General features: G+C 40.7%; 2 protein-coding genes, 1 long non-coding RNA gene and 4 other non-coding genes across 8 annotated transcripts; 4 read left to right on the top strand and 3 right to left on the bottom strand.

The window, feature by feature from the left end:
* Window positions 1–764: 764 nt before the first annotated feature.
* LOC134875582 (U11 spliceosomal RNA) lies at window positions 765–898 on the bottom strand. Its single transcript, XR_010167246.1, has one exon. It is a non-coding gene; the product is annotated as a U11 spliceosomal RNA (small nuclear RNA).
* Window positions 899–1,603: 705 nt separating this feature from the next.
* Window positions 1,604–8,000, bottom strand: rab42a (RAB42, member RAS oncogene family a). The gene is made up of 2 exons (XM_063898451.1): window positions 7,679–8,000; window positions 1,604–6,023 (listed from the first exon to the last, which is right to left on the bottom strand). Exons 1-2 carry the CDS (start codon window positions 7,891–7,893, stop codon window positions 5,582–5,584), a joined length of 657 nt encoding a protein of 218 aa, XP_063754521.1. The 5' UTR covers window positions 7,894–8,000; the 3' UTR covers window positions 1,604–5,581.
* Window positions 8,001–9,066: 1,066 nt separating this feature from the next.
* LOC134875386 (uncharacterized) lies at window positions 9,067–11,038 on the top strand. Its single transcript, XR_010167188.1, has 7 exons — window positions 9,067–9,124; window positions 9,568–9,635; window positions 9,883–9,935; window positions 10,102–10,153; window positions 10,330–10,381; window positions 10,606–10,677; window positions 10,851–11,038. It is a non-coding gene; the product is annotated as an uncharacterized LOC134875386 (long non-coding RNA).
* LOC134875556 (small nucleolar RNA SNORA16B/SNORA16A family) lies at window positions 9,675–9,811 on the top strand. Its single transcript, XR_010167222.1, has one exon. It is a non-coding gene; the product is annotated as a small nucleolar RNA SNORA16B/SNORA16A family (small nucleolar RNA).
* On the top strand, window positions 10,410–10,539 carry LOC134875574 (small nucleolar RNA SNORA44). Its single transcript, XR_010167239.1, has one exon. It is a non-coding gene; the product is annotated as a small nucleolar RNA SNORA44 (small nucleolar RNA).
* On the top strand, window positions 10,717–10,788 carry LOC134875585 (small nucleolar RNA SNORD99). The gene has a single exon (XR_010167249.1). It is a non-coding gene; the product is annotated as a small nucleolar RNA SNORD99 (small nucleolar RNA).
* ctps1a (CTP synthase 1a) lies at window positions 11,032–21,680 on the bottom strand. Of its 2 annotated transcripts, none has more exons than XM_063899942.1 (19): window positions 21,492–21,680; window positions 19,943–20,142; window positions 19,690–19,860; window positions 19,325–19,425; window positions 19,124–19,240; window positions 18,316–18,399; window positions 17,201–17,281; window positions 16,953–17,104; window positions 16,118–16,250; window positions 15,649–15,737; window positions 15,476–15,570; window positions 15,303–15,365; window positions 14,786–14,829; window positions 14,609–14,705; window positions 14,473–14,528; window positions 14,277–14,373; window positions 13,873–14,017; window positions 12,240–12,332; window positions 11,032–11,243 (listed from the first exon to the last, which is right to left on the bottom strand). In XM_063899942.1, the coding sequence occupies exons 2-18, from the start codon at window positions 20,109–20,111 to the stop codon at window positions 12,248–12,250; spliced, it is 1,779 nt and encodes a 592-aa protein (XP_063756012.1). In that variant the 5' UTR covers window positions 20,112–20,142; window positions 21,492–21,680; the 3' UTR covers window positions 11,032–11,243; window positions 12,240–12,247. The 2 variants fall into 2 exon arrangements, with proteins under 2 accessions (XP_063756012.1, XP_063756011.1); XM_063899941.1 differs by lacking the exon at window positions 21,492–21,680 and adding an exon at window positions 20,802–20,937.
* Between the last annotated feature and the right edge of the window lie 4,433 nt (window positions 21,681–26,113).

Here is a 26,113-nt window from a genome sequence, read left to right as displayed (position 1 = left end):
GTTGCATTTAATTGCTTCTTGTATGAATGCTTATGTGACTCCCAGACTATCCATCTGTTCTGGAAAATAATTCTTATTGTAAACTGGGGCTCTTTTTATTGACTAGTATCTTAATTGTATACAAGAGATATTATTTCATACGTATGACCTTCCCTTATAAAGATATGCAGAGTGGGTCTTTCTGCCTGATGTGCATTAACATTCGTCAAAGGAAGTGTGTGAATTCATGCATGCCATTTTGAATACTGCAGCTCAGAGCATTTGTTTTATTTTGCTTAAAACATCCTAAAAGTCAACCCACCTCCCCCCGTCCTCTGGGTCGTCTTGTTTAAATGTGTATCACTATTTTCTGTTCCAACCTCCATGGTTCACAAAGAGTATGACTCCCACACTGTCCATCTGTTCTGGAAATGCATTCATATTGTAAACCTGGGCTAGATTTCTGTTTAAATATCCTGTAAAATAGTTATTTAACAATGTGTTTCTGTGGACCCCTGGCATGTTTGAAGTTATTTTAAATCATTTGATCTGTATTGTGATTTTCGTTATGGTTTCTTTACATTTAGTATATGTTTAGAAAAATCTGCTTCTTCATTTTACTCGATGATCTTTGACTTAGGATGTAAACTACTTCACGTCTTGGTAGAAAGTGGTAGAGACACCGGCTGTTGCACTGTTTAGGACATGTATGATGTTGTGATTCACGTCATGGGTCTGACATGTAATGCTCATGCAGCTGTTCCTTTATTTTATACATTTGATGACGGGGCGCCAGGACAAGTGATCACCAGCAGCCCCTGCTTTAAAAATTGTGCTTCCGAAATCTCTTGATAGCGATTCCGCAGAAGGAGTGGTTATCCCCACCCCTCCTGTGCCAAGCACGGCAGAAGCCCTTTTTAACGGTGTCCCAAAACACCCCACCGTCTGACCGGCGGAGACATGTCACTCCCTCACGGTGCAGAATATGAGTGTGTGTGAGTGTGTGTTTACATTTCCGTTACAAAGGTTAATAATCTGTTAAAGTATAAACATGTTTAACAGCATTTATCCATGAACATATATAGGTTTATGTCATTAATCGACGGAGTTTAAGCTTGTTTGTTGTGTGAAGTTTGCCTGCCGAAGAGCATGCTGGGTACTAAGTGGGCGGGTTTAGATAAAAACCTTGGCTCTCATTGGTTGCCTTGCGAACCGGCGCTGTCCTCACTAAATGTGGGGAAATAGACGAGCACATTTAACACCGGCTTCGTTAATGTTTGCTGTGAGATTTTAAACTACAATGAAGCCCTGGAGACAGACGCTTTCTGTAAATTCTGCTGCTAATCAGTTTATATAGTTAAAACACATCAAAGATAAGGAAAAAGACAAACAGAATCAAGGCAAAGTGCAACATCATGTCATAATTAGGCTTACAAAGCGTTTGCAATGTGTGATTTGTGTGTAATTGTAAATATGAACTCCTTGTTGTACTGGGGAAATGCCCAAATTTCAATATTAAATCCAAAACAGATATTTTGCTGCTAAAGAATAACCAATCTAGGTAATGATAACCCTCCACCAGCAGATGGCACCAAACCCCAGTGAAAAACGAGTCCACACATCATTCATTGTACATCTATTTATTTTATTTTTTTAACCAATCAATAAAATCACATCAAATAAAAGGAGAAACCATTAAACATGATATACAAAATAAATAACATTATTCAGTAAAGCTGTGAAATGTGACCATGGGGATGAAGAGCTGGACAGTTTATGGGCTCTGTAGAAAAAGCCCAGACAGTGGGTTTGTTGATCATTCCTGTGGACAACATAGAAAAACAAACTACTGATGTTCTAATCCAACATTATGGGAAATGTGCTTACCTGTTTTCCTTCTGAGAGATAACATGTGTTAAAAAAGTTGTTTTGCTACGTAAAATTGAGGTGCTGATCAATCCAAACTCAATCAAGAGCATTTTAAAAGTTGTTCGCTTGTCGTCTTGCAAACAAACATGCTCAAGCTTTATTTCTGACTGTATAACACATGTTTGCCATTTAAATAAGATCGTAGTCTGTTTATATTGGGTTCATACCGCTGTAATAAACCAGACAAAGTGACGCAAATTGATGCAGCAAGGCAAAATGACTGGCTCCACTTTTCTACTTTACGTACAAAAGTGGTATTAATCTTCTCATTAAACTCAGAAAAGATAACACATAGATATATTTCCCAAAATGTTGAACAGTTCCTTCAAGATTACAGTAAAAGAGAGGCTGGATCTGGACTACGGCATCCATTATTACAATGGTCATTTACACAGGATGATCACTGTATGTTAGATTACAAATGCTGTTATTATTACTTTAAATATGAACTCATTGCTGGATATAGAGGCGTCTACAAGCTTATTCTGTCCCATAAAGTCCGTCTTTCTTCTTGGTGTCTCACACTCTTTAACACTGTGATTAGAAAAGGCAAATCATGCTCACTGGAGAACAGTTAGCTAAGTATTAAAACACAAATTGAAACAATATTATACAGTTTAACCCTGTTTGGATGACAAAGTGAGGAAGGTAGTTAGTAGTATTAGTCAGACTGGTTCACACATGGATGTTGCAGGGACAGGATGTGATGAAGTCCTCACCTGTGCCAAGAACCAGAACATGTAACCGTCTGATCATCAAACCAACAAAAACAACACGATATACATTGTTCGACCCCGGCAATAAAAGGTGCGTGGTCTACCAGGAAGCACAGAGGTTAAAAAGTAAAGGGACGTCTGAGATGTTATCAATTTAGAGAAAAACACTGTCACATGAACGCAAAGTAAAACCTCCAGAATGCATAATCTCTTGCAGTTTACAGTGTGTGTGTCTGAGCAAGTTTTTTTTTGTGAAATGCTAGCAAAGTGTGAATTGGGGGAGTGAGGGGGTTCCCAGGCCTGGTGTTCTGTAGTCTGTGGTGGTCTCTCAGGCCCGTGAACAACAGAGTATAAGCGTCTGCAGGCACAACCTAACAAGGCTCCTTTCAGCTGCTATTATTACTGTTACTAGTCTATAAATCCCAAATACTACATGGAAACATGAGTGACTATTGAAAGTGACGTAAAGACTTTCAGCAACTTTAAGTGAAGCTTTGACATTGAGATTTATATTAGGGTTGAAGGAAATCAAGGCATTGAAAATCACTGCATGTATCAGATTATCACGAGTAATAACAGGAATTTCGATAGCTTTAAGGACCAATTCAACCTTTTGAGAATACACTTATTAGCTTTCTTTGAGATAGTTGGATGAGACTAGTATCAACGATGCATTTAGTCTGACGCTTGAGTCCAAAGGGCAGTAGCCTAGCCTAGCATGACGACTGGAAACAGCAGAGTAGCAGCTAGCATTGCTCATTAAAGTGAACAAACAACGAACATGACTAAAGTTTGTCCTATTAAACATACTCATCAACGTTCCCTTGCTGTAACTATTACCTTACCAGATAACTTCCATCAGCTGTTTTGTTTTTCTTTCTGTGTATTGATTCAACAGTAATGCTGCATTAAAGACAGAGCCGGGCTAACTGAGCTGTGCTAGGCTAGGCTATTCTAGGCTAGGGACGAGCCAACAAATATCCATGATCGGTACTTCTTTACAATAAGACTACACTTATAAAGGGTTTGCAAATAGATTGTAATTCCTTTATTAATCATGTTGTGAACACTTTATAAATCATTAATAAGCTTTTATAAGACCAGAGATAAACAGGACAACTGCGACCGGCTGCTTGCCAAATAGTGAGCCCACATTTGTCTGTACTGCTAGGCAGCCAATGTAACGCTTAGTCATCTTGCCAAATAGTGGGCCTGTGTTGGTGTATGAAAACTATGTTAGAACTGGTTTATAAATGGTTCATAATGATTATTGTTAAGTGGTACCCAATGCTCTTATCCCACGATTGAAAAGTCTGCAAAATCTTAAAGGGCCAAATAATTTACAATGATTATGCACATATAAAATCAAGCATAAAATCAAGTGTGAGAGGGGTAGCCTAACGAGATTTGGCAACGGTCTCTTGGTAGGGCATGCCATATTATCTGCTAAGCAGGCTAGAATGAGAGGATCTGGAGAATGAATTTCCATGTAGATTTAACAGTATATATGCTGTCACTTTTCTACTTTGAAGCTTGCATTTTCAAGCATCAGGACAACGGCAAGTACAGGCCCACAGAAGCAGATTTAATGAGCATCTATTTTACACACTATGCTTGTCGCCCAACATTAGCTCAGACCTGAATGGAATATTATTTTAGTGAATAAAGCTTTGAACACTAACAGCTGTTTGAGGTTAAACTACAGAGAGCTGCAGGTGATATTACAGCTCCTGTGTGTTCTCTTAAACACATCTTCACTAAGGCCATTAAAGGTCTGATAACTGATGCTGACACACTCCATATCTTCCTCCTGTGGATGCTATGATACAAATACCTACCCTAAATACTATCTTTATGTATACACCTGATCTAGAAATAAACTATTTATTTTTCTTTACAAAAACATCACTCATCTATTCACAGGATGATCAAAGACTTGAGTCAGTTTGGCGTGTGTGCACGTACAGAAGCATGAGGAGCACGTTGATTTACCGCGGTGTCCGTCACTCGACACACTCTCAGTGACCTTTCCCCTCCATAGATTTCACTATTATTTACAATTTCACAGTCACAACAAGTCGCAGGCAAAGCATTGCACAAACTTGGACAGATAGAAACCCACAATAGTGCTGAATGAAATGTATCCTCAGTAGAGTCCTTTAGTTTTAGGGCCGTGGAGATTGGGTAAGAAGGCATTCACACTAAATCAGGCGCGGGTGCAGAATGAAAGTCCTCTCATTCATTTCAATGTTGGTAGTGAGTTTGAGTTACAATATAGGAGAAAGAAAACCATGTTGAGAGCTGTACAACCCAGTAAAAGACATACATTGCTTATTTTGGGCTTTTTAAGTAACCTTTCAACAACACAAAACACCTGATTGGTGTAAAAGCAGTAGATTTTATCACAAGGGCTCTCTTTTCTGCAACCCAATAAGGCCCAGCTCAGCTAATGCCACATGGCTTTAGAGATACAACTTGCCTATAAAATACACATTTAGGATGTACAATGGCTAAAAAACACGTAGTTGTTAGAAGAGGAAGTTTAGTTGGCGGAAATATGGGCTGAAAGAAAAACCTGCATCATTTAAGCGTAATTCGGGAGCCGTACAACCCTGACCAAAGACGTCAATCAGTCATTACATCTCACCATTTGTGGCCAATTAAGTAACCCTCATCATGCCTGATTTGGTGTGAATGCAGCCTAAACCCACAGATCTGATCTTCTTTCTGTTCTTTTCCCAACCCTACTAGGCCCAGCTCAGCTCATGGGACACCACATGGCATTGAGATACACATTGGGGGGGATGTAAAATGGTTAGAAAACCCCCCAAGAAGAACCCAAACACAGAGAAGCAGGAGGTGAGGAAGTGATATCACTGAGCCTGAGTGACTTGGTTTCGATGGGCGACTGTGAGAAGACGTGAGGGGTGGGTGCAGTGTTTGGACACAGTTCACAGTCAGCAGTGGCAGCCCTTCTCGGCAACGGCAGCCGGTACGTCGTCGTCGTCGTCGGTCGGGTACAGCACCTTGGCGGTGAGGCCGCTCTTCACCCCATCCCAGCCGTCACGGGTGACGATCTCGCCCATCTTCATCAGCTCGTAGATGTCCCTGGTCAGCAGCTCGAAGGCGCGGTCCACGTTGCTGTTGCACTTGGCCGACGTCTCAACGTAGCGGATGCCCATCTCGGCCGCCAGCTGCTCCGCCTCGTCCCGGCTCACTTTGCGGTCCTTGTTGAGGTCGCTCTTGTGGCCGATGAGGATGTAGACCATGTGGTGCGGCAGGATGTGCTCACTCACCTCCTTGTGCCACTCCCTCACGTGCTCAAAGGTCTTGCGGTTGGTGAGGTCGAAGACGAGAAGCCCACCGACGGAGTTACGGTAGTACGATGTCGTGATGGACCTGGTGGGAACAAGAGATGAAGACACATTAGAAATGGAATGATGCTCTGTATAAAAATTTATTTGATTACTACTAGCCCTAATCGATCGGATCTCCATTCAGAAAACAGGCATTTTAAAAGGTGTTTGCTCGTCATCTTGCGGACAGACCTGCCTAAGCATTACTTCTGACTTTTTACCAATCACCATCATCTTTGGCAATTTGGCATTCTTTTGACCATGAATTAGGATTTCTGATTATCTTGGATTGCTCTGATGAAGACACGCCTGTGACTTCCCAACAAAGGCTGAAGACTTGTTCAAGCAGATCTAAAAAGTCAAGTCTGACATTTTTCAAAAGAAGGTCTCGAGTCTTAAAGCCTTAACAGACACAAGAACCCCAAAAACCCAAGTTTGGACCTAATCAAGACAAGTCCAAGTCAGAAGCAGAGACGACCCCAAAGTGTCAGGTTAATCCGTTGGTTCAACAGTTAAATACTCAAGGTTTATTTACGATAGGCTCTCTGTCCCTGTCTTATTCAATGTTACTTAGTTCAAGTCCGTCTCAGGTCTAGAGCTCCGATAATCTCTTAATTTCCTCTCTCCTTACTTAAAGCAACCAGACGTTAATCACTAAATCTCAAACTGTCCCGATTATTGGATTTTCCACTGCTTTCAATGTATGTGTTTTTGTCCCCATTGAAAAGTAGTTCTAGTTCTGGTGCATATCTATGTTTTCTGTTTTATCCTGATGCTTTAAACACCCGGGAAGTAATGTGCATATGCTCAGGCACTTGAATCATGTATGCACATCTAGATTAAATAAGGATTTGGACACAGGGTACCTTTAGAAGACCAAGGCCTCAAAATGTGGACATTGCCCAGCTGGAAATGCATGACCGTTATATTTCAGCTGAAGGTAATCAATTGACCACAAACCAGACAGTAAACATGGATCCTTGGGGATCCGATGCCCTCCCCCTGTCTTGCAAGGATCCCTTTAAACCCATGTTTGTGCACATGGAGGTTTTTTTAAAATGGCACACACACACACACACACACACACACACACACACACACACACACACACACACACACACACACACACACACACACACACACACACACAGCAGACAGAAATGAAAGTGTGGTGAAGCCTGAAGAAAACCACCCTCTGAAGGTTCGTCTTCAAAAGAGAAATCAGATCTAAGAGTGGAGCTGCACACTGAGAAGTGATTTAAAGCAAATTATCCGAGCAAGACAGCCAGGACACATGAAACAGGGCAGCAACAGGGCTGAGGAATGCACAAATAAAACAGCTAAATGTGAGCATCCTTGTGTTGCATTGAAGACTGTGGAGTCAGGGAATCAAACATGGGGCCTGCATGTGAGGAGGCTGCCAATCATCCATGAATAAATGCAATGATGCGACTCGATTTTTATATAGGCCATCAGAAGATCGAGGCCTGATTAATATTCTCCTGCCTTTTTTTTTACCTATTCATTGCATCACAATGACAGAGGAGGTCGCATTTAATGTAATTTTATTCAATTGTGTATCTTACAAAAGCTGCCACACCGAACCAATGAGGCCTCTGCATTATTTAACCACAAATCTGCTCGGTGCATAATCATCCTATGCATTTTACATGTACGTCTATTTCTGTGTTTTCGTACCTGAATCGCTCCTGTCCAGCCGTGTCCCAGAGCTGCAGCTTGATTTTCACCCCGGGTTCGATATCAAGCGATCGGGCATAGAAATCGACCCCCACCGTGGGGTCCGCCACATCACTGTAGATCCCGTCCGTGAAGCGCTTCAGCAACGACGATTTCCCCACCGTGGAATCTCCGAGTAAAATTATCCTGAATTGGTATTGCCACAAAATATCCATGGCATGACTATAATAACGGGGGATGTGTGTGTGAGATGTGTGTGTGTGTGTTAGACAAAGCCTTGTGTGCGCGCGCCGTGTTTACATGAGGCTGCCCTGCTGCCCAGGAAGAGACGCAGCAATCATGTGACAGATTTACCTACAGCTCCACTGAAGCCCCTCTATAGACCTCCTGCAGCCGTCAATGGGCCACTTGTACTGGGTTATAGAAGAGATAATCAGTAGTGCGATTTTAAACTGTTAGAAAATATAATTCAGGTTGTCCCAGACGCATGTAAAGCTCTTAGCCATGTGGCAGGCAATTACAACGTAAACAGAATCATAATCAGTGTACAGCAGACTTAAACGCAGTTATATACGAAACTAAATAAAAACAATACAGTAAATATGACAAAGTACTCACAATAATACAAATAGATGTATTATTGAACAATGTAAAGCTGTGCAGATATTAAATGAGGTATCTTTAAATGTGCAACATATTTCTAAGCGTTCAACCAGGCTTTGTGTACATTGTGTTTAATTCTAGCTGATAATAATTATATTCAAAAACAAATCATGAAATATCTTCATAGCCATGTTATATTTCACAACTGTCTATTTAGAGAATGACACTGCACTGTGACTACAAGAGCTGTCCGTGGTTCTGAAGTGGTTAGAGAAGCCGAAACCGGATGTGGAGTTTATTTCTATCTTTACACACTTCCTTGTTCTTTGTTAAACAAGTATGTGTTCAATAACATCCTGAAATATCTCTTTCTGTTGGTATTCACGTGTCAAAGCAACAATACATCCAGAAAACGGCAAGGATTCCTCTGAAATGCTTGCAAAAACTCCACATCCCGTCATGCAACGCGTTCCATGTGAGCTGTGAGAACCAATCAGCGAGCTGCTCACTACAACTGGATTTTACAGTTTATTTCTTACTATTTTCATAATATATTTACTTTCTTCTTGTTGTAAAACCATTTTAGGTTCATCAAAATCTGAATATAGTTATTTGCATTGGTTTTTTTATGCGTAAATAAATGAAAAAATTCAGAAAACTTACCGCTAAAATGCATGTTAAAAAATACATCCCATCATGCAGCAGGGGCCACATGAGCCGCATGGACCAATCAGTGTGCACTGCTTGGGCGCCGGCGTATATAAGCGCACTGAACCCTTCCTTCAGTCTCTTTCTGCTTCAAGCCTCCCTAACGAAAAGAAGAGGAGCGGACACACAACTCCGGTAAGCTAAACATATTCTTATTTAATGTCTTAACAGTGCTTATTTGCTAGCTTTAGCTTATAATGAACTGAAAATAAGTATTTTATAATCTTAACCTCAATTTCCGGCTAACATTTGCTCAAACCAACATGCTAACGTTAGCTTACGTAGCTTAGAAACTTGTCACGTGGTTCTGTTTAAGTTTATAGCCATAATAGCATGTTACTTTTATTTATGTTCAACCCAACATTGTGCTGCCTGATTATTGTAATATAACAATTGAAAATATGACGATGCTAGGGTATAATTGCTTAGCTTAAAGCCAGATAAATGTTAGCATGTGAACCACGTGTCAATGTACTGCTCAACTTTTTAGTTCAGATAAATATTTCAATGGCGTTTTGCTTCTAGTCCCCTTCTGCAGCACAGGGCATGCACTGACTTTCTCATTTGTCTTTCTACAGGTTCAACCTGCAATAGGAGCTCTACCTTACCAGGGTTCCGCAACAATGGATACCTGCACAGAAAGCAGGTATGTGCGTTTCTCTGCAGACTTTATATAAACTGTCAATCAGGCTCCTATCGAAGCCGTTCATGCTCTTCTGTAGCTTTGAGCGGTCATCTGGATGCCGAGAAGAACACTTCTTCCGACGGTCGCTGATCAGTTTATAAAATAACTGTTTCCGCAACATTTGGGGAAGGACATTTTGGACTAAATCTTCAACTTTTAAGTGTTTTAAAATCTCTTGTGCTAATTGCTATGCTCTATCATTCTGCAGGTCGTTGCTAACAGTGAGGCTGAAAAGCTGAACCATGAAGACCTCTCATCCAGGTACTTACTGAGCTATATTTCAGATGTATGAAGTGGCTGTGATTACAAACTTGCCCTCACTGACTAGATCTGATTGAGACAATTTAGACAACTGAGCCACTTTGGACTGAATCCTAGTGTAAAATGCTCAATGTAATTCTGCTCTAATAAGTTAGTCTTTCTGCAGGTTTTGGATAACGCTGGAAAACAGAAACGTGATGATGACTAAATCACTGCAGGTATGTCGTGAAAAACTACATCTCTACAATTGAGTATTTCTGGCTGTGATGACAAACTTGCCCTCACTGATATGATCTGATTGAGACAATTTAGATAACTGAGCCACATCTGCAAACAATGAATCCACTGTAAATAAGAAGTCTTGCATCGTAACTCACCATATCTTTATCTTCAGGTGACCATCACTGCTGACCCTGAGTGACTCCCTGAGGATGTCTCTCTTCAAGGTGACTTAAATTAAAGTGTTTAAAATTACGGCATGCTATCCTAAGGACCGGGGCTTGTGTGTAGCTCTAGGTTCTCCAAGTGCGTGCCAGATTACAGGGTGGTCTTTGACTGTTGTGGCCCCTCATGCCATCACCAGCCACTCAACTGTCCAACAGATCCTCTCTTGTGTATTCATGCTTAATCTGGAACAATGCTTTATTTTAATGCCTTTCTCCTCCTGCAGGAATAAATCTGCCCGTGAGATTTAATCGGATGTCCTTGAGATATGTGGGTTCTCGCGTCCTGATCCCTAAAGGTATGCAAGTCTTTTTGTCCGTGCATCATTTCATACATTCCTGATCTATGATGAGTTGAAATCAAGAGGACTGTTGGATGAAACTTGGCGGATATGGGACTGAGATCAGCTCTTAAATGATCATCTTAGAAGAAGTGTTTGCATTTCACTAAAGAGTGTTTTTCTGTTTTCAGGTCTGGTGCGTTGAGAGCAGCACGAAGATGGGTGACTGAGGACTCTGAGATGCAGCCCGTTTGCCTCCCTGGATGGTTTCTCTCCTGTGTGCATTCTCATGTATTACTCAAATGAGTAATGTTATTGCAAATCTGCAAGTTTTGCAATAACCTTAAAAAAATAAATAATAAAAAAACCTAATTCAGAAGTTTTTTGAGAATCCCTTTATTTATATTCTTGAATTTACATGTGACGGACATCTAGAGACACGTTCACTGCAAACAGTTGGGTAAAATTACCTATTTACAGTAAGGCCAAGGTGAGGGTTGTACTGGCGCTGCATGTTCCTGAGCCCAGTTTCTGCAGCTTTCCCGCACAAGCTCATCGGAGGGCTGTAACATTCATCCCAGCAGCTGAGTGGAGAGAACAGGGTTGAAGTCAGTCAACACAGCAAACGGTGCAACGAGCCTCAGACTTCCATTCTGAGGGACTGTTTTAAATTCATGGTCATTAAGAATTCTGGTGGAAATTGTCCTTGGCCCACTACCCTGCCAAGCTTCAAAATGATCAAACTGAATCATCTAATACTAAACTTACCATGGCCAAATAAACCTTACCAGTATTAGAGTGGTTTGCAGCTTCTATAAGTCAGTGCAGTCAAATTGTTTAAGACTAATTGCACTTGATGGTTTAGCTTAGTTTCCAAGTTAATCGAAGGACTGATCCAAAACCAACTACCTTTCTACTGTTGGTGTAAAGCTTGGACCCAGCAGCTGAGGGCACGTGTTCCTTTTGTTTGAGGATGGCAGAGTTAAATAGGTTGCTTTTATGCATTGCATCTGGAAATGCATGCTGTCTACTCCCAGTTTATTCTCATTCATCCCACTGGATTGTCTAGCTGCAAAATGATCAAACTCAGACCAGTGACCAATGTTTGGGACAGAGGTCATGTGGTATTTGACCAGATGAACTGCATTTAAACTGCATCCAACCCATCTTTGTCTGAAGAGCCGTGCAGCTCCTGGGTTTATACGTTTACCTCAGGGTTTTATTTAAGACATTTCACAAATACAAATATGTTGGCGCATAATTCAGGTGTTTTTATTACATCAGGAGGACCTCATAGTAGTCCTCATAGGAAGAAATCTCTTCTGTACATCACTTTATTTCCTTGTATTATTCTGCCTAGCAACAAAACTCAACTGAAGGAGGAGCGGGGAGTCCGGACACGTGTTACTAAATACCGTGACTGGTGTGAAACCATCTTTGGTCTCATGACCTGCTTAAGTCTGCAGGTTCAAACTGGAAATGAAGTTTCCCCAAACTCTGTTCAGGTAAAGTAAGGGTTGTGTTTTATGACTCAAAATGCAAATGACATCGTCGGAAAACATGAGCATTTTATTTTGTACCTTAAAAATCATTCATTAGAGAGAGAAGGCATTTTCAGCTCTGAGATCTCCGAGTCCGGACTGCTGCTGCCGCTGCGGTCGCTATACGTGTCCCTGCAGGAAACACAACAACAACAACAACAACAACAGTCATTAATTAATCTTTGATTGAGTTTTACAGCTTCAGGACAACAACATGAAGGAACCTTGGGAAAAATGGAAGTGATATATTTCCTAGAGAGCAACTTCCTTCAATATTCTCCCTGCTGTATCTTCATCCCATCTAAACAGAATTATAGCCGGCAGAACTTCAGTAAAGACACGTAATAATACCAGAGGAGGTAGAAGTACTCAGATCTTGTACTTGAGTAAAGTAGAAGTACTCAGATCTTGTACTTGAGTAAAGTAGAAGTACTCAGATCTTGTTCTTGAGTAAAGTAGAAGTACTCAGGTCTTGTACTTGAGTAAAGTAGAAGTACTCAGGTCTTGTACTTGAGTAAAGTAGAAGTACTCAGATCTTGTACTTGAGTAAAGTAGAAGTACTCAGATCTTGTACTTGAGTAAAGTAGAAGTACTCAGGTCTTGTACTTGAGTAAAGTAGAAGTACTCAGATCTTGTACTTGAGTAAAGTAGAAGTACTCAGATCTTGTACTTGAGTAAAGTAGAAGTACTCAGGTTTTGTACTTGAGTAAAGTAGAAGTACTCAGGTCTTGTACTTGAGTAAAAGTAGAAGTACTCAGATCTTGTACTTGAGTAAAGTAGAAGTACTCAGATCTTGTTCTTGAGTAAAGTAGAAGTACTCAGGTCTTGTACTTGAGTAAAGTAGAAGTACTCAGGTCTTGTACTTGAGTAAAGTAGAAGTACTCAGATCTTGTACTTGAGTAAAGTAGAAGTACTCAGATCTTGTACTTGAGTAAAGTAGAAGTACTCAGGTCTTGTACTTGAGTAAAGTAGAAGTACTCAGATCTTGTACTTGAGTAAAGTAGAAGTACTCAGATCTTGTACTTGAGTAAAGTAGAAGTACTCAGATCTTGTTCTTGAGTAAAGTAGAAGTACTCAGGTCTTGTACTTGAGTAAAGTAGAAGTACTCAGGTCTTGTACTTGAGTAAAGTAGAAGTACTCAGATCTTGTACTTGAGTAAAGTAGAAGTACTCAGGTCTTGTACTTGAGTAAAGTAGAAGTACCAGAGTGTAGGAATACTCTGTCACAGTGAAAGTATTCTAAATGTTCCTCCAGTGAAAGTAGAAAGTACTCTCCTCTAAATGTACTTAAAGTAGCGACAGTAAAAGTAGTCATTGTCTGATTGGTCCATTTCAGAATAATATCTCTGATATGTTTTATAATGATTGATCATTAAAGTGTTCTCAGAGCTGGTAAAGGTGCAGCTAGTTTGAATGGCTTTGTATACTGCAGGGTAGCTGCTGGATTTACTGCAGGTGAACTAAAGTCTGATTTAAGGGAGATTATATTTACCATCATTAATCCTAATCTGCCTAGCAACTGAAGGTGTTAAATACATGTAGGGGAGTAAAAGTACAACTAGCATGAAATGGTTTCTTGCATGTCTCAAAACTGTACTTAAGTACTTGAGTAAATGTACTCAGTGACTTTATAATTCTGAGTAATACTAGTAGTAGTAGTATTTATTGTGTACCGTGGGGAGAGCCGGCAGCCCTTCACTAAATACCCCTGCAGCTTCCCGGCTGCAGCCAGAAGCAGACCCAGGTACGGGGGGGAGGGTTTGATGGGGCGGGAGGTGAACTCTGGGTGATACTGAACCCCCACGAAGTACGGATGATCTGAAACACAAACACATGTTAGTCCAGTCAGTATCCAGAGAGAGGGGGGCAAGAAACCCTGAAGAGTCAGCATTTCATCACTTCCTGTCCCCTGGTGAGGAAGTCAATGGTTTTCTGAATGTGTTTTTGGTTGTTATCCCTGAGTAACATCAGTGGTTGGTAAAGTAAATCACAAAATCAGTCAGAAATAATAGCAGATCCTGCAGCTCCTCTTTAAAACCCTCAAGAGACACTTTCTGATTTAGCTCCTTCCTCTCACCGTCGAGCTCGATGACCTCCATCCTCTCTCCCTCCACGTCCTGACCCACGAAGCGGAACCCTTTCTCCTCAAAGTGGCTCTTCAGCTCCGGGTTCACCTGCACGGGACAACAACAAATAAACACAAATATAAATCTAGCTCCTCGCCTGCCGGAAAGGTTGGAAGTCCATGTAAAGCTCTTTAGAGGAAGACGTACCTCAAAGCGGTGTCTGTGCCTCTCGTCCACATACTCTGCGTCTCCGTACAGTTTACCTGTGACACAGAGCGGCTGTCAGCAGCAGGTAAACAACAACAACAACAACACATTAGGCATCACTAGAAGCGTTTCTCACGCAGCACGCTGTTGTTGGTCTTGAAGATGGTGCGTCTCTTCCCGAGCCGCATGGTGCCGCCCATCTGACCCGGGTTGTGTTCCGGCATGTCGATCACCTGCAGGAGGAAATCTATTCAACACACCTTTCCAGGTAAAAATAAAACACATTTCCCTCCTGACTTAAAGACTGACTCACCACAGGATGCTCTGAGTCCGGGTCGAACTCAGTGGAGTTGGCGTCTAAAGTAGGAAACAGAAGAAGGCATGGAATCAGCTTTTGAGAGAAGTAATGAATGATAAGATAAGGGTAAATATGAATAACCTCAGACACATTTACTTCCCAAATGTCAAACTGCTTTATCAGGATCAGTTCAAAATGTGTATTATTCTAAGGCAAAAAGCTTCATTTTGTTTACATAAATACACTTCACTCATTTCCATCCACACAGAGATCGTCTATATTCTAAATATTATATCTATTGCATCTCTGTCCAGCTCATTTATTAATATCAGTTTTAAATATGTGGAAACTCGTTCATAAATGTTGTTGTTGGTCTGACATCGTTGAGGTTCTTCTGTGATTTAGTTTGTGTTAATGGAGGAATCAGGTAACTGGCTCCGACGCTTCAACAGTGACTTCATTTGAGCAGATTTCAGCTATTTGTCACGACGCCAGGCCCAGAAAATGATAAACCAAGGAGAGTTTACTTTACCTGTCCAGCCGAGTGTGTTCCTGGCAAATTCACACACAGCTAACTGCATCCCGAGACACACACCTACAGACACACACACACACACACACACACACACACACACACAGGTATTTTAATATAACATATCTAATAATAATAGCAGGGATGGCAGCAGCAGTGAGATATCTCCCGACCTAGGAAGGGTTTCTTCTGTTTCCTGGCCCAGCTGATGGCGTGAATCTTCCCCTCAGTTCCTCTGACGCCGAACCCCCCAGGAACCAGGATCCCGCTGAGGACAGAGGAGACGTTAGTACACATTTAGAAAGTCCAGGATGTTTTATTACAGATGTGTGTATGGAGCACTGACTCGGCGCTGCAGAGCTTCTGCCAGGCCTCGTGGTATTTCACCGGCTCCTCCTGCAGCATGGACGGCTCCAGATTCGCAGAGTCGATGTACTGAGGGGGAAAAGCACGTTATATTAGGTGAACGGATGTATTTAATGCTGAATACTCCACATTTTAAGAAGCGATAGCTATATGTGCAGTGTTGCTAAGAAAGCAACTTATATTGTATTAACTATAGAGGAAGGTGAAATCATTTCCAGCTCAAATGTTCTGCGTGGGTCACATTTTAATGACCAGAATTTATCACATCATTTTTACTCTATATTTGTCTCACTATAGGAGTGTAAATGAGGCCTTTGCGTAACTGATATTAATAAAACAGAACCAGACAAAGGTACAGCTCAATGCTGATCCTGGAGGTGATGCACCTGAATGTTGTGCAGCTTTGATTAATTCAGATGCATAATCGAAAGCGATCGTGGTGATTTTACCTTGACCTCCAGTTTGTGGCTGATGGCGAGCGCCGAGTGCTCCAGAGCTTTGATCACCGAGGCGTACGAGTCGGAGAACTTTGTGTATTTACCAACCAGAGCGATGGAGCAGTGCTCGAGCAGCCGGTCGGACCTGACAGCAGATGGGGGGGGGGGGGGGGGGACATATTTCTTTCTGTTGGTCAAGTTAATACTTGAGCAGTGGCTCAGTCAGTAGGGGCTTGGACTGGGAATCGTAGGGTTGCCGGTTCAAGTCCCCAAACAGATTTGAAATATGGAAAGTGGACTGCTACTTGGAGAGGTCCCAGTTCACCTCCTAGGCCCTGCTGTTGTGCCCTTGAGCAAGGCACCGGACACCTCCAATCCCCCCCTCCCCATTGCTCCCCGTGCGCTGCACGATAGCTGCCCACTGCTCCTAGTACTAGGATGGGTTAACCAATTTCACTGTGTGTGCTCTGCTGTGTGCATGTGTGTGACTAATAAAGAGGGATTCATCCTCTGATTCATTTCTATCTACTTTGAGTTTTAAATACATTTGTTTTACTTTTCAGAATAATTTATGACATTATTGGGTATTTAAATATTGTCAATCTTTGTAAAAATTTGATATCCAGCAATTTTTTTCACTTTCAATGAAGTTGAAATGATCTAATTTGGGGTTTTTAAAGACATTATCCTTCACGTTAATACACAAAGTGTGTTTTATTACACTTTCACTAAAGTTAAGTGATTATTTTTTACGTTTTGGGGAAAACTATTTAATTATTGGGGTTTCATTCAACTTATGATCGGGTTAAATTCACATTCTTATATTCCTGGCTGCTTTAGGGCTCACCTGTCGGACATCTCCTTCCACTTGGTGAGCATCCTGCGCGGCTGGGTCTCCATGGGCATGTTGAGTCTCCGGGTCAGAAAGCCCACGACCCCCTGCTGCTCCAATAGCAGAGGAACTTTGTAGATGGAGGAGACGTCGGCCACACAGATCACCTGAAGACAGGGGACATCTTCAGAGAGAGTCTGGGGGGGGGGATTCATTAAAGGTGCTGCAGAGGGAGGGCGAGAGAGAGAGAGGGAGAGACGTACCTGTTCAGGTTCCACGTGACAGAACATGGAGATCTTCTCTTTCACCGAGTTCTCCAGAGCCGTTGCGCAGCGGCACATGATCTGAGAGAGAGAGAGAGGTAGAGAGAGAGAGAGAAAGAGAGAGGTAGGTATAGAGACAGGTAAAGAGAAAAAGAGAGGTAGAGAGAGAGAAGTAGAGAGAGAGGGGTAGGTATAGAGAGAGAGAAGTAAAGAGAGAGAGAGGGGTAGAGGTAAAGAGAGGTAGAGGTAAAGAGAGAGAGAAGTAAAGAGAGAGAGAGGGGTAGAGAGAGGGGTAGAGGTAAAGAGAGGTAGAGGTAAAGAGAGAGAGGTAGAGGGGTAGAGAGAGAGGTAGAGGTAAAGAGAGAGATAAGTAAAGAGAGAGAGGGGTAAAGAGAGAGAGGTAGAGGTAAAGAGAGAGAGAAGTAAAGAGAGAAGTAAAGAGAGAGAGGGGTAAAGAGAGAGAGGTAAAAAGAGAGAGGTAGGGGTAGAGGGGTAGAGAGAGAGAGGTAGGGGTACAGGGGTAGAGGTAAACAGAGAGAGGTAGAGATAAAGAAAGAGAGGTAGAGGTAGAGGCATAGAGGGAGAGAGGTAAAGGGAGAGAGGTAGAGAGAGAGAGAGAGAGAGAAAGAGATAGAGGTAGAGAGAGGTAGAGGTAAAGACAGAGAGGTAGAGAGAGGGGTAGAGAGAGAGAGGTAAAGGGAGAGAGGTAGAGAGAGAGGTAGAGAGAGGGGTAGAGAGAGGTAGAGGTAAAGACAGAGAGGTAGAGAGAGGGGTTAAGAGCGAGAGAGGGACAGAGAGAGACATCAGTAACACACAGACACACTGGAGGTAAATCAGGATGTTTCACAGAACAATAACACACTTTTTCCAGGATACTGTTTAAAAAGATGAAGTGAACATAGGAGAACCTATTTTTGAATAAACTGTAAACAAGGTTAGTTCAGTTTGTCTCAGCTGCAGTACATCTTATATTTATAGAAAGCAAGACATGATTTTGTAAAGGAGCTTAAGCCTCGTTTCCACATGATCCGTCAGGAGAATCTGTTGCTGATCTCATGAGTCTGTTTTGGATACACACACACACACGTTTTAGTCAAGAAGTGTGAGAGCCTCACCAGATCGGGGGACAGTCCGAGTCCTCTGAGCTCTCGGACCGTGTTCTGTGTGGGTTTTGTTTTCTGCTCTCCTGTCGCACTGGGCTGCACACAATAACACACACACACACACACACACACACACACACACACACACACACACACACACACACACACACACACACACACACACACACACACACAATTATTATTATTTGTCAGCATAGAACGTGCCATGTTTGTGAATCTGCAAAATGAAAAGTGGACAACAAAGGAACTTGGATAAAAACGTTCTGATGCGATCATTGGGTTTGATTTAAGGATCACAACCAGAGATTATCGTTGCATGCAAACCTCAGCAGGTACACTTATGCATTACTTTTGAGGAAAACTGTGTAAAATTCCATAAACCAAAGTCAAAAACCCAAAGATATTCCCTTTATCCTGAGAAAACCCCAGGAAAATGAGCCAATTCAGTATTTCAGAAGCCTAAGAATCGCTGAATGTTCAAATTATTTTCCAGGAAATATACCATTGACATCGATCCAGGATTAAATATATACAGTATATCTTAATATATATACACTCAGGATAACTGTTTACTCATGTCTGCCTCCTAGCTGTGACTTTACTCACATCAATATTAATATACGAGCTCTGGATGCAAACTGTGTCGTACAGGAACAGGTTTCAGTGTGCACAGATCACCAGGTTTGTTTTGAACCTGAGCAGACTCGCTGTGTGCTCCGGGCTGAATGCCTGTACTCTGCGTGGTTGTTGTGCAGGTGCAGACTTCACAAATAAACCTGTAAATCAGCATTTGTCTCACCTGAGGAATGAGGCTGACGTGGATGTTGCAGAAGTTCTCCCTCTTCACTTTGAACTGGAACTGCCTGAAGGCCTCGATGAAGGGCATGCTCTCGATGTCTCCCACCGTGCCGCCCAGCTGCACAGACACAACGTGAGATATTCTGCAACAACTCACCTTACTATGGGCCTTTAGTGGTGCAGGTTCTGGTGTATTTCTTACCTCTATTACACAGACTTGAGGTTCTACGCCGTCGTCCTCCACAGGAACCTTGGCCTGTTTCATGACCCACTCCTGGATGGCGTCTGTGATGTGTGGCACCACTGGAAGAGGCAAAACCCAAATTATCACTCAATTCTTGAGGAAAATATCATTAGAAACCCAAAATGTGATCATTTCCTGAAAAAGTCCAAAAATAGAATCACTTGGATCGTAATAAAACAACCCGATGCTGTAATGGTTTTCCTGAACATGGAATAAAATGTGCACTTTGAATGATGGAAGATGAAATTAAATACCCCATAATGTCATATTCTTTCTGAAAAGTATAAAAGCACCCTAGCCCAAACTTAAGACGGGTTATTTACCCTGCACGGTCTTGCCCAGGTAGTCCCCCCTCCTCTCCTTGTTGATGACCGACTGGTAGATCTTCCCGGTGGTCAGGTTGTTGTCTTTGGTCAGCCGGATGTCCAGGAAGCGCTCGTAGTTCCCCAGATCCAGATCCACCTCACCGCCGTCGTCCAGCACGAACACCTCCCCTGCACAACGAGATAAAACACGCTTACAACACGCCGCAGTTTAAATCATACACGTGTTGAATCCATATCTCCTGGGACGTACCGTGCTCGTAGGGGGAGAACGTGCCGGCGTCTATGTTGATGTACGGGTCGATCTTGATGGCTGTCACATGCAGGCCGCATGACTTCAGGATGGTTCCCACGCTGCTCGCTATGATGCCTTTACCGATGCCTGAGATCACTCCTCCAGTAACCAGGATGTACTTCATCATGGAGCTCTGGTGTCTGCAAGTCGGAGAAAACCTGGGAAATACGAGTCAAAGGAAGCCATTATCAATATTGTATTTCAACAAAGACAAATATATCTCAACTATACCGAGCCGAGGAGGATAAATCATAGAAACTACTTAATAAAAAACGATAACTTACTATGCTGGTAAATTATTACTTGTAGTTTTCAGGAATTGCATAGGAAACAGGGTTATTATAAGACAAAGAAAACCATTAAAACAATAAATAAATCTAATATATTTGACTAAGATTTAACGGTAATAACTACTAGTACTGGAGTTGACAGTACATGCTTATTAAAGCCACACAATGAGGCTGAAAGCGGCAACAGAAATGTAGTGTATGGACCTTAAGAGAGTACTTCATTTGTAAGGCTTTTTTACTAGAGAAACATTACTGTAAAAAGGTATTTAAAAGTAGAAAATATACATGTAGAGAATTAACATTTGACACATATGTTAAACATTATACTTTCATTTATATTTGGATATCTGACAAAGTAAAGAGTGTTTTAGCTCACATGAAGCATAGTTAGAAAGCATGTCTATGAAGGACAATCTTGCTATAGCTAGCTAACCATAACAAAGGCTAAACCTCGATGTCCTTCTACAACGTGGGTCTTTCTACTAGAATATATCAAGTAGATCCTCATATAAACAAAGCACATTTACCTCCTGAAACCACCGTTTGATAATAATCTCACGAAGGTAAAAGACAGAAGTTTTTTCATCCTTCACAAAACAGATCCTCATTAATAAAGCATGGTACATAAGGAGCGTTTGATTTTGCAAACCGTGTGGGACGAGCGGGCGGGGACTCCCTCATTCCGTTATAGAGATAGAGTAGGAGACCGCACAGGATGCTCCCGTGAATAAATCCAACTAAGACTACAGTAATACCGCGAGCGCGATTAGCTTCAAGCTAACAGTTAGGGATAACACGATCATTACAAAGAGACACACAAAATAAATGCTATTTAAGTGTCGGTGGGTAAAAAGTGGACTATTTCAACCTTAACTGACTTCAATTATTGTGTTCAAATACTAAAAAGACGTCTCAATTTGATTAACAACCACATCAAGCCCGAACAGAATATCCGGCATCGCCTTCAAAATAAAAGCTGTGTAGATTTGTATTTGCTTTTACAGGAAGATAATAGCAACCAAACCGCAAGACAGTTCAACTAAGCATTTGTAATAGTGTTACACACACTAGTGTTGCCTTAACAGACTGTTGTTGAAGTTGAATCGGCATTTATATAACAGTGCAATTTTATTTTGAAATGTGTCAAGGGTCCCCATGCTTATGTGTTGTGTTAAGCTGATAATGTAAGTGTTTTACAGCATCAAATATCAACTCACCAAAATATTCTGCTCTTCAAAACAAAATGTCGACGACGAAAAAAAGCTCACAAAACCTCTAAACAAAATAAGATATCGATCCAAATAGAAACGCTTTTAATGCCTCCTTAAAGAGCCATGTATCCTGCAGCTGGTTCTACACGTGTCTGCAGCAGCACATTATTCATGAGTTCATTACACAGAAGCATCTTCTTCCTCTTCTTCTTCTGGGGGGTTTCACTGCAGCTTCATCCTCCTGACTGCACTGCTGCCCCCTCCTGGTGCTAATGCATCACTGAGCCATTTTAGATCCTGTTTACCAAAGCTGGAAGAATCATTCAGATCCATATTTAGGTAAACATAGCGAACTAATACAGACATGTAAACACACTTTGTTTGAAGTAAAAGTTCTGCAAGAAAAATCCTACTTAATTATAATCAAGGATGGAAAAGGTACTCTGATTCTTCACTTAAAAATATCACTATAGCAAATTAAAAACACTCAATTACAAGTTAAAGTTCTACAGGAAAAAGTAAACACAGAGGTGGAAATAATACTAACATAGTTTGCTGAAGTAAAGAGAGTCATCCAAAAGTCTAAAAATACTCCATTACAAGTGGAAGGCCTGCAGGGAATATACTAAAGTCATAGTGCTTCAGTATTAGCAGCAACATGTAGTTAAAGTATTAAAGTAAAATAACAGCTTTGGTCCCTTTGACTGATTTTAAAACATATATCTTTTATATTTCCTTAGATAAAAAATATGTGTTGGTTGATTATGGACATGAAGTTATGTGAGAAGTCTGGTGGGAAACATCGGTTTAACAAATCAAAGACATCTAATAATTAAATAATAATAATAACAATAACATTAATAATAATGATAATAATGAGCATAATTAAATAATAATAATAATGATGATTAAATAACAATAATAAAAATAACAATAATGATAATAATGATAATTAAATAACAATAATAATGATAATTAAATAATAATAATGATGATATGATTATTATTATTAATAATAATAATGATAATAATAATAATAATAATAATAATAATAAAATAATAATAAAATAATAATAATAATGATGATAATTAAATAATAATAATAATGATGATAATTAAATAATAATAATAAAAATAACAATAATAAAATAATAATAATAATGATGATAATTAAATAATAATAATAATAATGATAATTAAATAATAATAATAATGATGATAATTAAATAATAATAATAATAATAACAATAATAATAATAATGATAATAATGATGATCATTAAAATAATAATAATAATAATGATAATTAAATAATAATAATAATGATAATTAAATAACAATAATAATGCTATTTAATTATTTTACTTTACTATTTGCTTACTTTGTTTGTTTTGTTGTCTGTCCTTCAACATGCAGAGCGGCCTCGGGTCCCTTGAATGGCGCTTTGTAAATGAAATCTATTATAATTATTACACTTTAATAAATATAATGAGTACATTTCTACTAGAGGTGGATAAAGTACTTTTCCAGGCAGCAGGGGGAGCTCACGTTTCACTTTTCAGGATGTATTTATGTGTTTATGTCCCTCCTGTAGAAAGTCCTTCAGCCAGCTGTTTATCTCCACATATTACACAAGGTATTCATCAGCATTACAGTTAAAGCTCCTTGCATTGTTCATATCTTATCTCCAAGTGGCAGAGAACCACGAGCCGTGCACACTTTGTCTTGTACTTCATTGAATCCACTGAGAATAATACTGTGATATAATAGGAATGAGCTTCAGTGTCACACAGAGCCTCAGAGCAGAGCTGCTGCAGGATGGACCTCTCTGCAGAAACTCTGTGGATGTTTCCGGGTTACAACCTTTATACAAACAGTGTACGGTAACAACACACTGCTTCCTCTCCCTGCACACACAAAAGCACATGTTGTGCTTTGTTAATAAAGTGCTTAGTGATTATGGGATGTGGATTTGTATATCTCAAACAAGATTTATATTACATTTTTAGGCCTAAAAATCAATCTCATTTACCACCAAACCAATTTATTACCATTGATTTTATTTTGAATATTATTACACTATTGCATGTATTCTAAAAACCATATTTTTACATATGAAATGTTTTTGATTAATAATCCAACCTCTCTTTGATTGTTTATAAAATTCTTTTTTATTTGATCATAAATGGAGAAAAAGTAAAATAAATAATCAAAATATTTAATATTATTAAATATTTATTGTTGTATTTTTTTAATCTAACTTCAACTTCTAGGTTTATCCATATATTTATTTGTCTTAATTGTATTTAACTCCATTTCTCATTTATGTAAATATAGCTTTAGCATGTATTGATTTCATTATTTTATTATAGGAGCAATTGTCACAACATCCAATCCCCCCTACAGGGCTTTCATCACGGTGTAACATCAGGGGTTTATCTATTAATGGATGATCTTACTTATGTTTAATGGGCTTTAAAATGGAAAACAGCGGCAAAATATATCAAATAACATGGATGTCCTCTTTTAATTTTCCCTCTAGCTGAAAAATGAAGGTCAGTTAAGGTAGAAGTTAAATAACTGGCCTCTTCCTGGAGTAACATTTCTGTCTTATTTAAGCTTTTAGTATAAGGTCATTGATCCTGTGATAGTGTGTTATCCTCACTGTGCTCGCTCAGACATGAAGCACAGGCTCTGCTGTCTCACCTTTCGTCAAACTGTGACTGGTTTGGGATTAAACAACGAGACGTGCGCACTGTGTTCATCAGGCTCGCTGTGTGGGTGAGCACGGCAAATTAAAATCACAAAATGTTGGGAGTGAGTGACTGAAGGCTGACTCACACACAGAGCTGCAACACCCCAATCTGTAAAAGCAGCCAGCTTAGTGTCTGGAACACGGGAGGGGGGGCTTAATGAGAGTTTTAATTCATTTCTGACCGGAGCTGTGATTGAATTAAACTCCCACAGCGGGGCTGGATGCACCACAAGCCATTTCCTCCTATTAGAGCAGCAGGCAGGTCAGATGCTGCTTTTACTTTGTTTCATGGGTAATGTGTTCTTACAAACTCTGGGTGTCTGCTGCTGCTGGGGGTCTGTGGTCAATATTTAAAGATAAAGTTTTGGGAAACATTTGTTTTTGTTCTGGAAGTTTGAGAAGAAAATCAATCTTTGGAGCCAGGACGTGGAAGCAGAAAACAAAGCCAACAGGAAATGCACCAAGAGTTAAATCAAATATCATAGTGGCCAAACAGTGGTACTACAACTTCAGTGTCAGTCGTGTGATGTCATTGGGCCCAAAACATACTTTCCCCATTGACTTACATTGAAAAAGAGACATCTATCAATACGCTTTTTTCTTTTTTAAGGTAAACTCATTCATGTGACTGAGCTGAGACCGGATGTGATGTAACAAATCGGAGAAAGGGCTTAAAGAAAACCCAAGTTTCTCAATGGACCCAATGGAAGCCTAAAATCAAGGGGAAGATCTAAGGTAGAGTAACGGAGGATCTAGGGTAAATCCAGGGAAGAACCAGGACGGATCGAGGGAAGATTCAGGGTAGATCCAGGTAAAATCTGGGGTAGATCAAGGGACAATCTATAGGGAAGAACTAGGTTAGATTAATGGAAGATCTAGGGTATAACCAGGGAAGAACCAGGAAGGATCCAGGGAAGATCTAGGGAAGATCCAGGGAAGAACCAGGAAGGATCCAGGGAAGAACCAGGAAGGATCCAGGGAAGAACCAGGAAGGATCCAGGGAAGAACCAGGAAGGATCCAGGGAAGATCAAGGGAAGATCTAGGTTAAATTGGCAGAAGATCTAGTGTGAATCCTTGGAAGATCTGGGTATTTCTGTTCTTGAGAATCATTTTTATTTCCGAAAGGAATAAACAGTTCCCCAAACTGCAGTTCCTCAAACGGCCACAGGAGGCAGGCTCCAACAGCAAGTCCATCCAAAACAAAGTGTGGAGATGCCCAACTTAGAAACACACAAAGGAAGGGGCAAACTTCATTTTCATCTGTATTGGGATCCTCATTAGCACTAGCATTAGCATTGGCTATTGTTCCAGGGGTTCACACACACACACACACACACACACACACACACACACACACACACACACACACACACACACACACACACACACACACACACACACACACACACACACACACACACACACACACACACACACATTAACACACTATGTAAAAGTGCAAAGCCTCCCAGTGCAGAGTCAGAGTCAGAGATCCTGGATCTGGATGTCCGTCTAATTTATCCCATCGGATGGCGAGGCACAAGACTTATCCCGATCATCTACTGTGGAAAATGTCTTTCTGCAGCTTTGGTAATAATGTCGGGGGTTAAACAGCAAGCAGAAGCTGCTCAGATCCTCCACACGTGCTAACAGAGATGTGGGGGGGGGATGGGCCCATTACTCTGTCTTACACCATGGTGGTGAAGTGTCTCTCTCCATCCAGAGCAACAGACAGAAGGTTTGTCCATGTGATGTCGGATATCCAACAGTTATATCACCGCTGATAATCGTACATCACACACACATAACACCACAAGCCTCTCCTCACGATGCAATCTCAAAATGAATGACCTAATCCCTCATTTACACTGGC

Source organism: Eleginops maclovinus, chromosome 13, assembly GCF_036324505.1.
Source record: "Eleginops maclovinus isolate JMC-PN-2008 ecotype Puerto Natales chromosome 13, JC_Emac_rtc_rv5, whole genome shotgun sequence".
In the NCBI taxonomy this organism is placed as follows: domain Eukaryota; kingdom Metazoa; phylum Chordata; class Actinopteri; order Perciformes; family Eleginopidae; genus Eleginops; species Eleginops maclovinus.
Note: the sequence above shows the minus strand (reverse complement) of the source record. Positions and strands in the feature narration are given on the sequence as shown.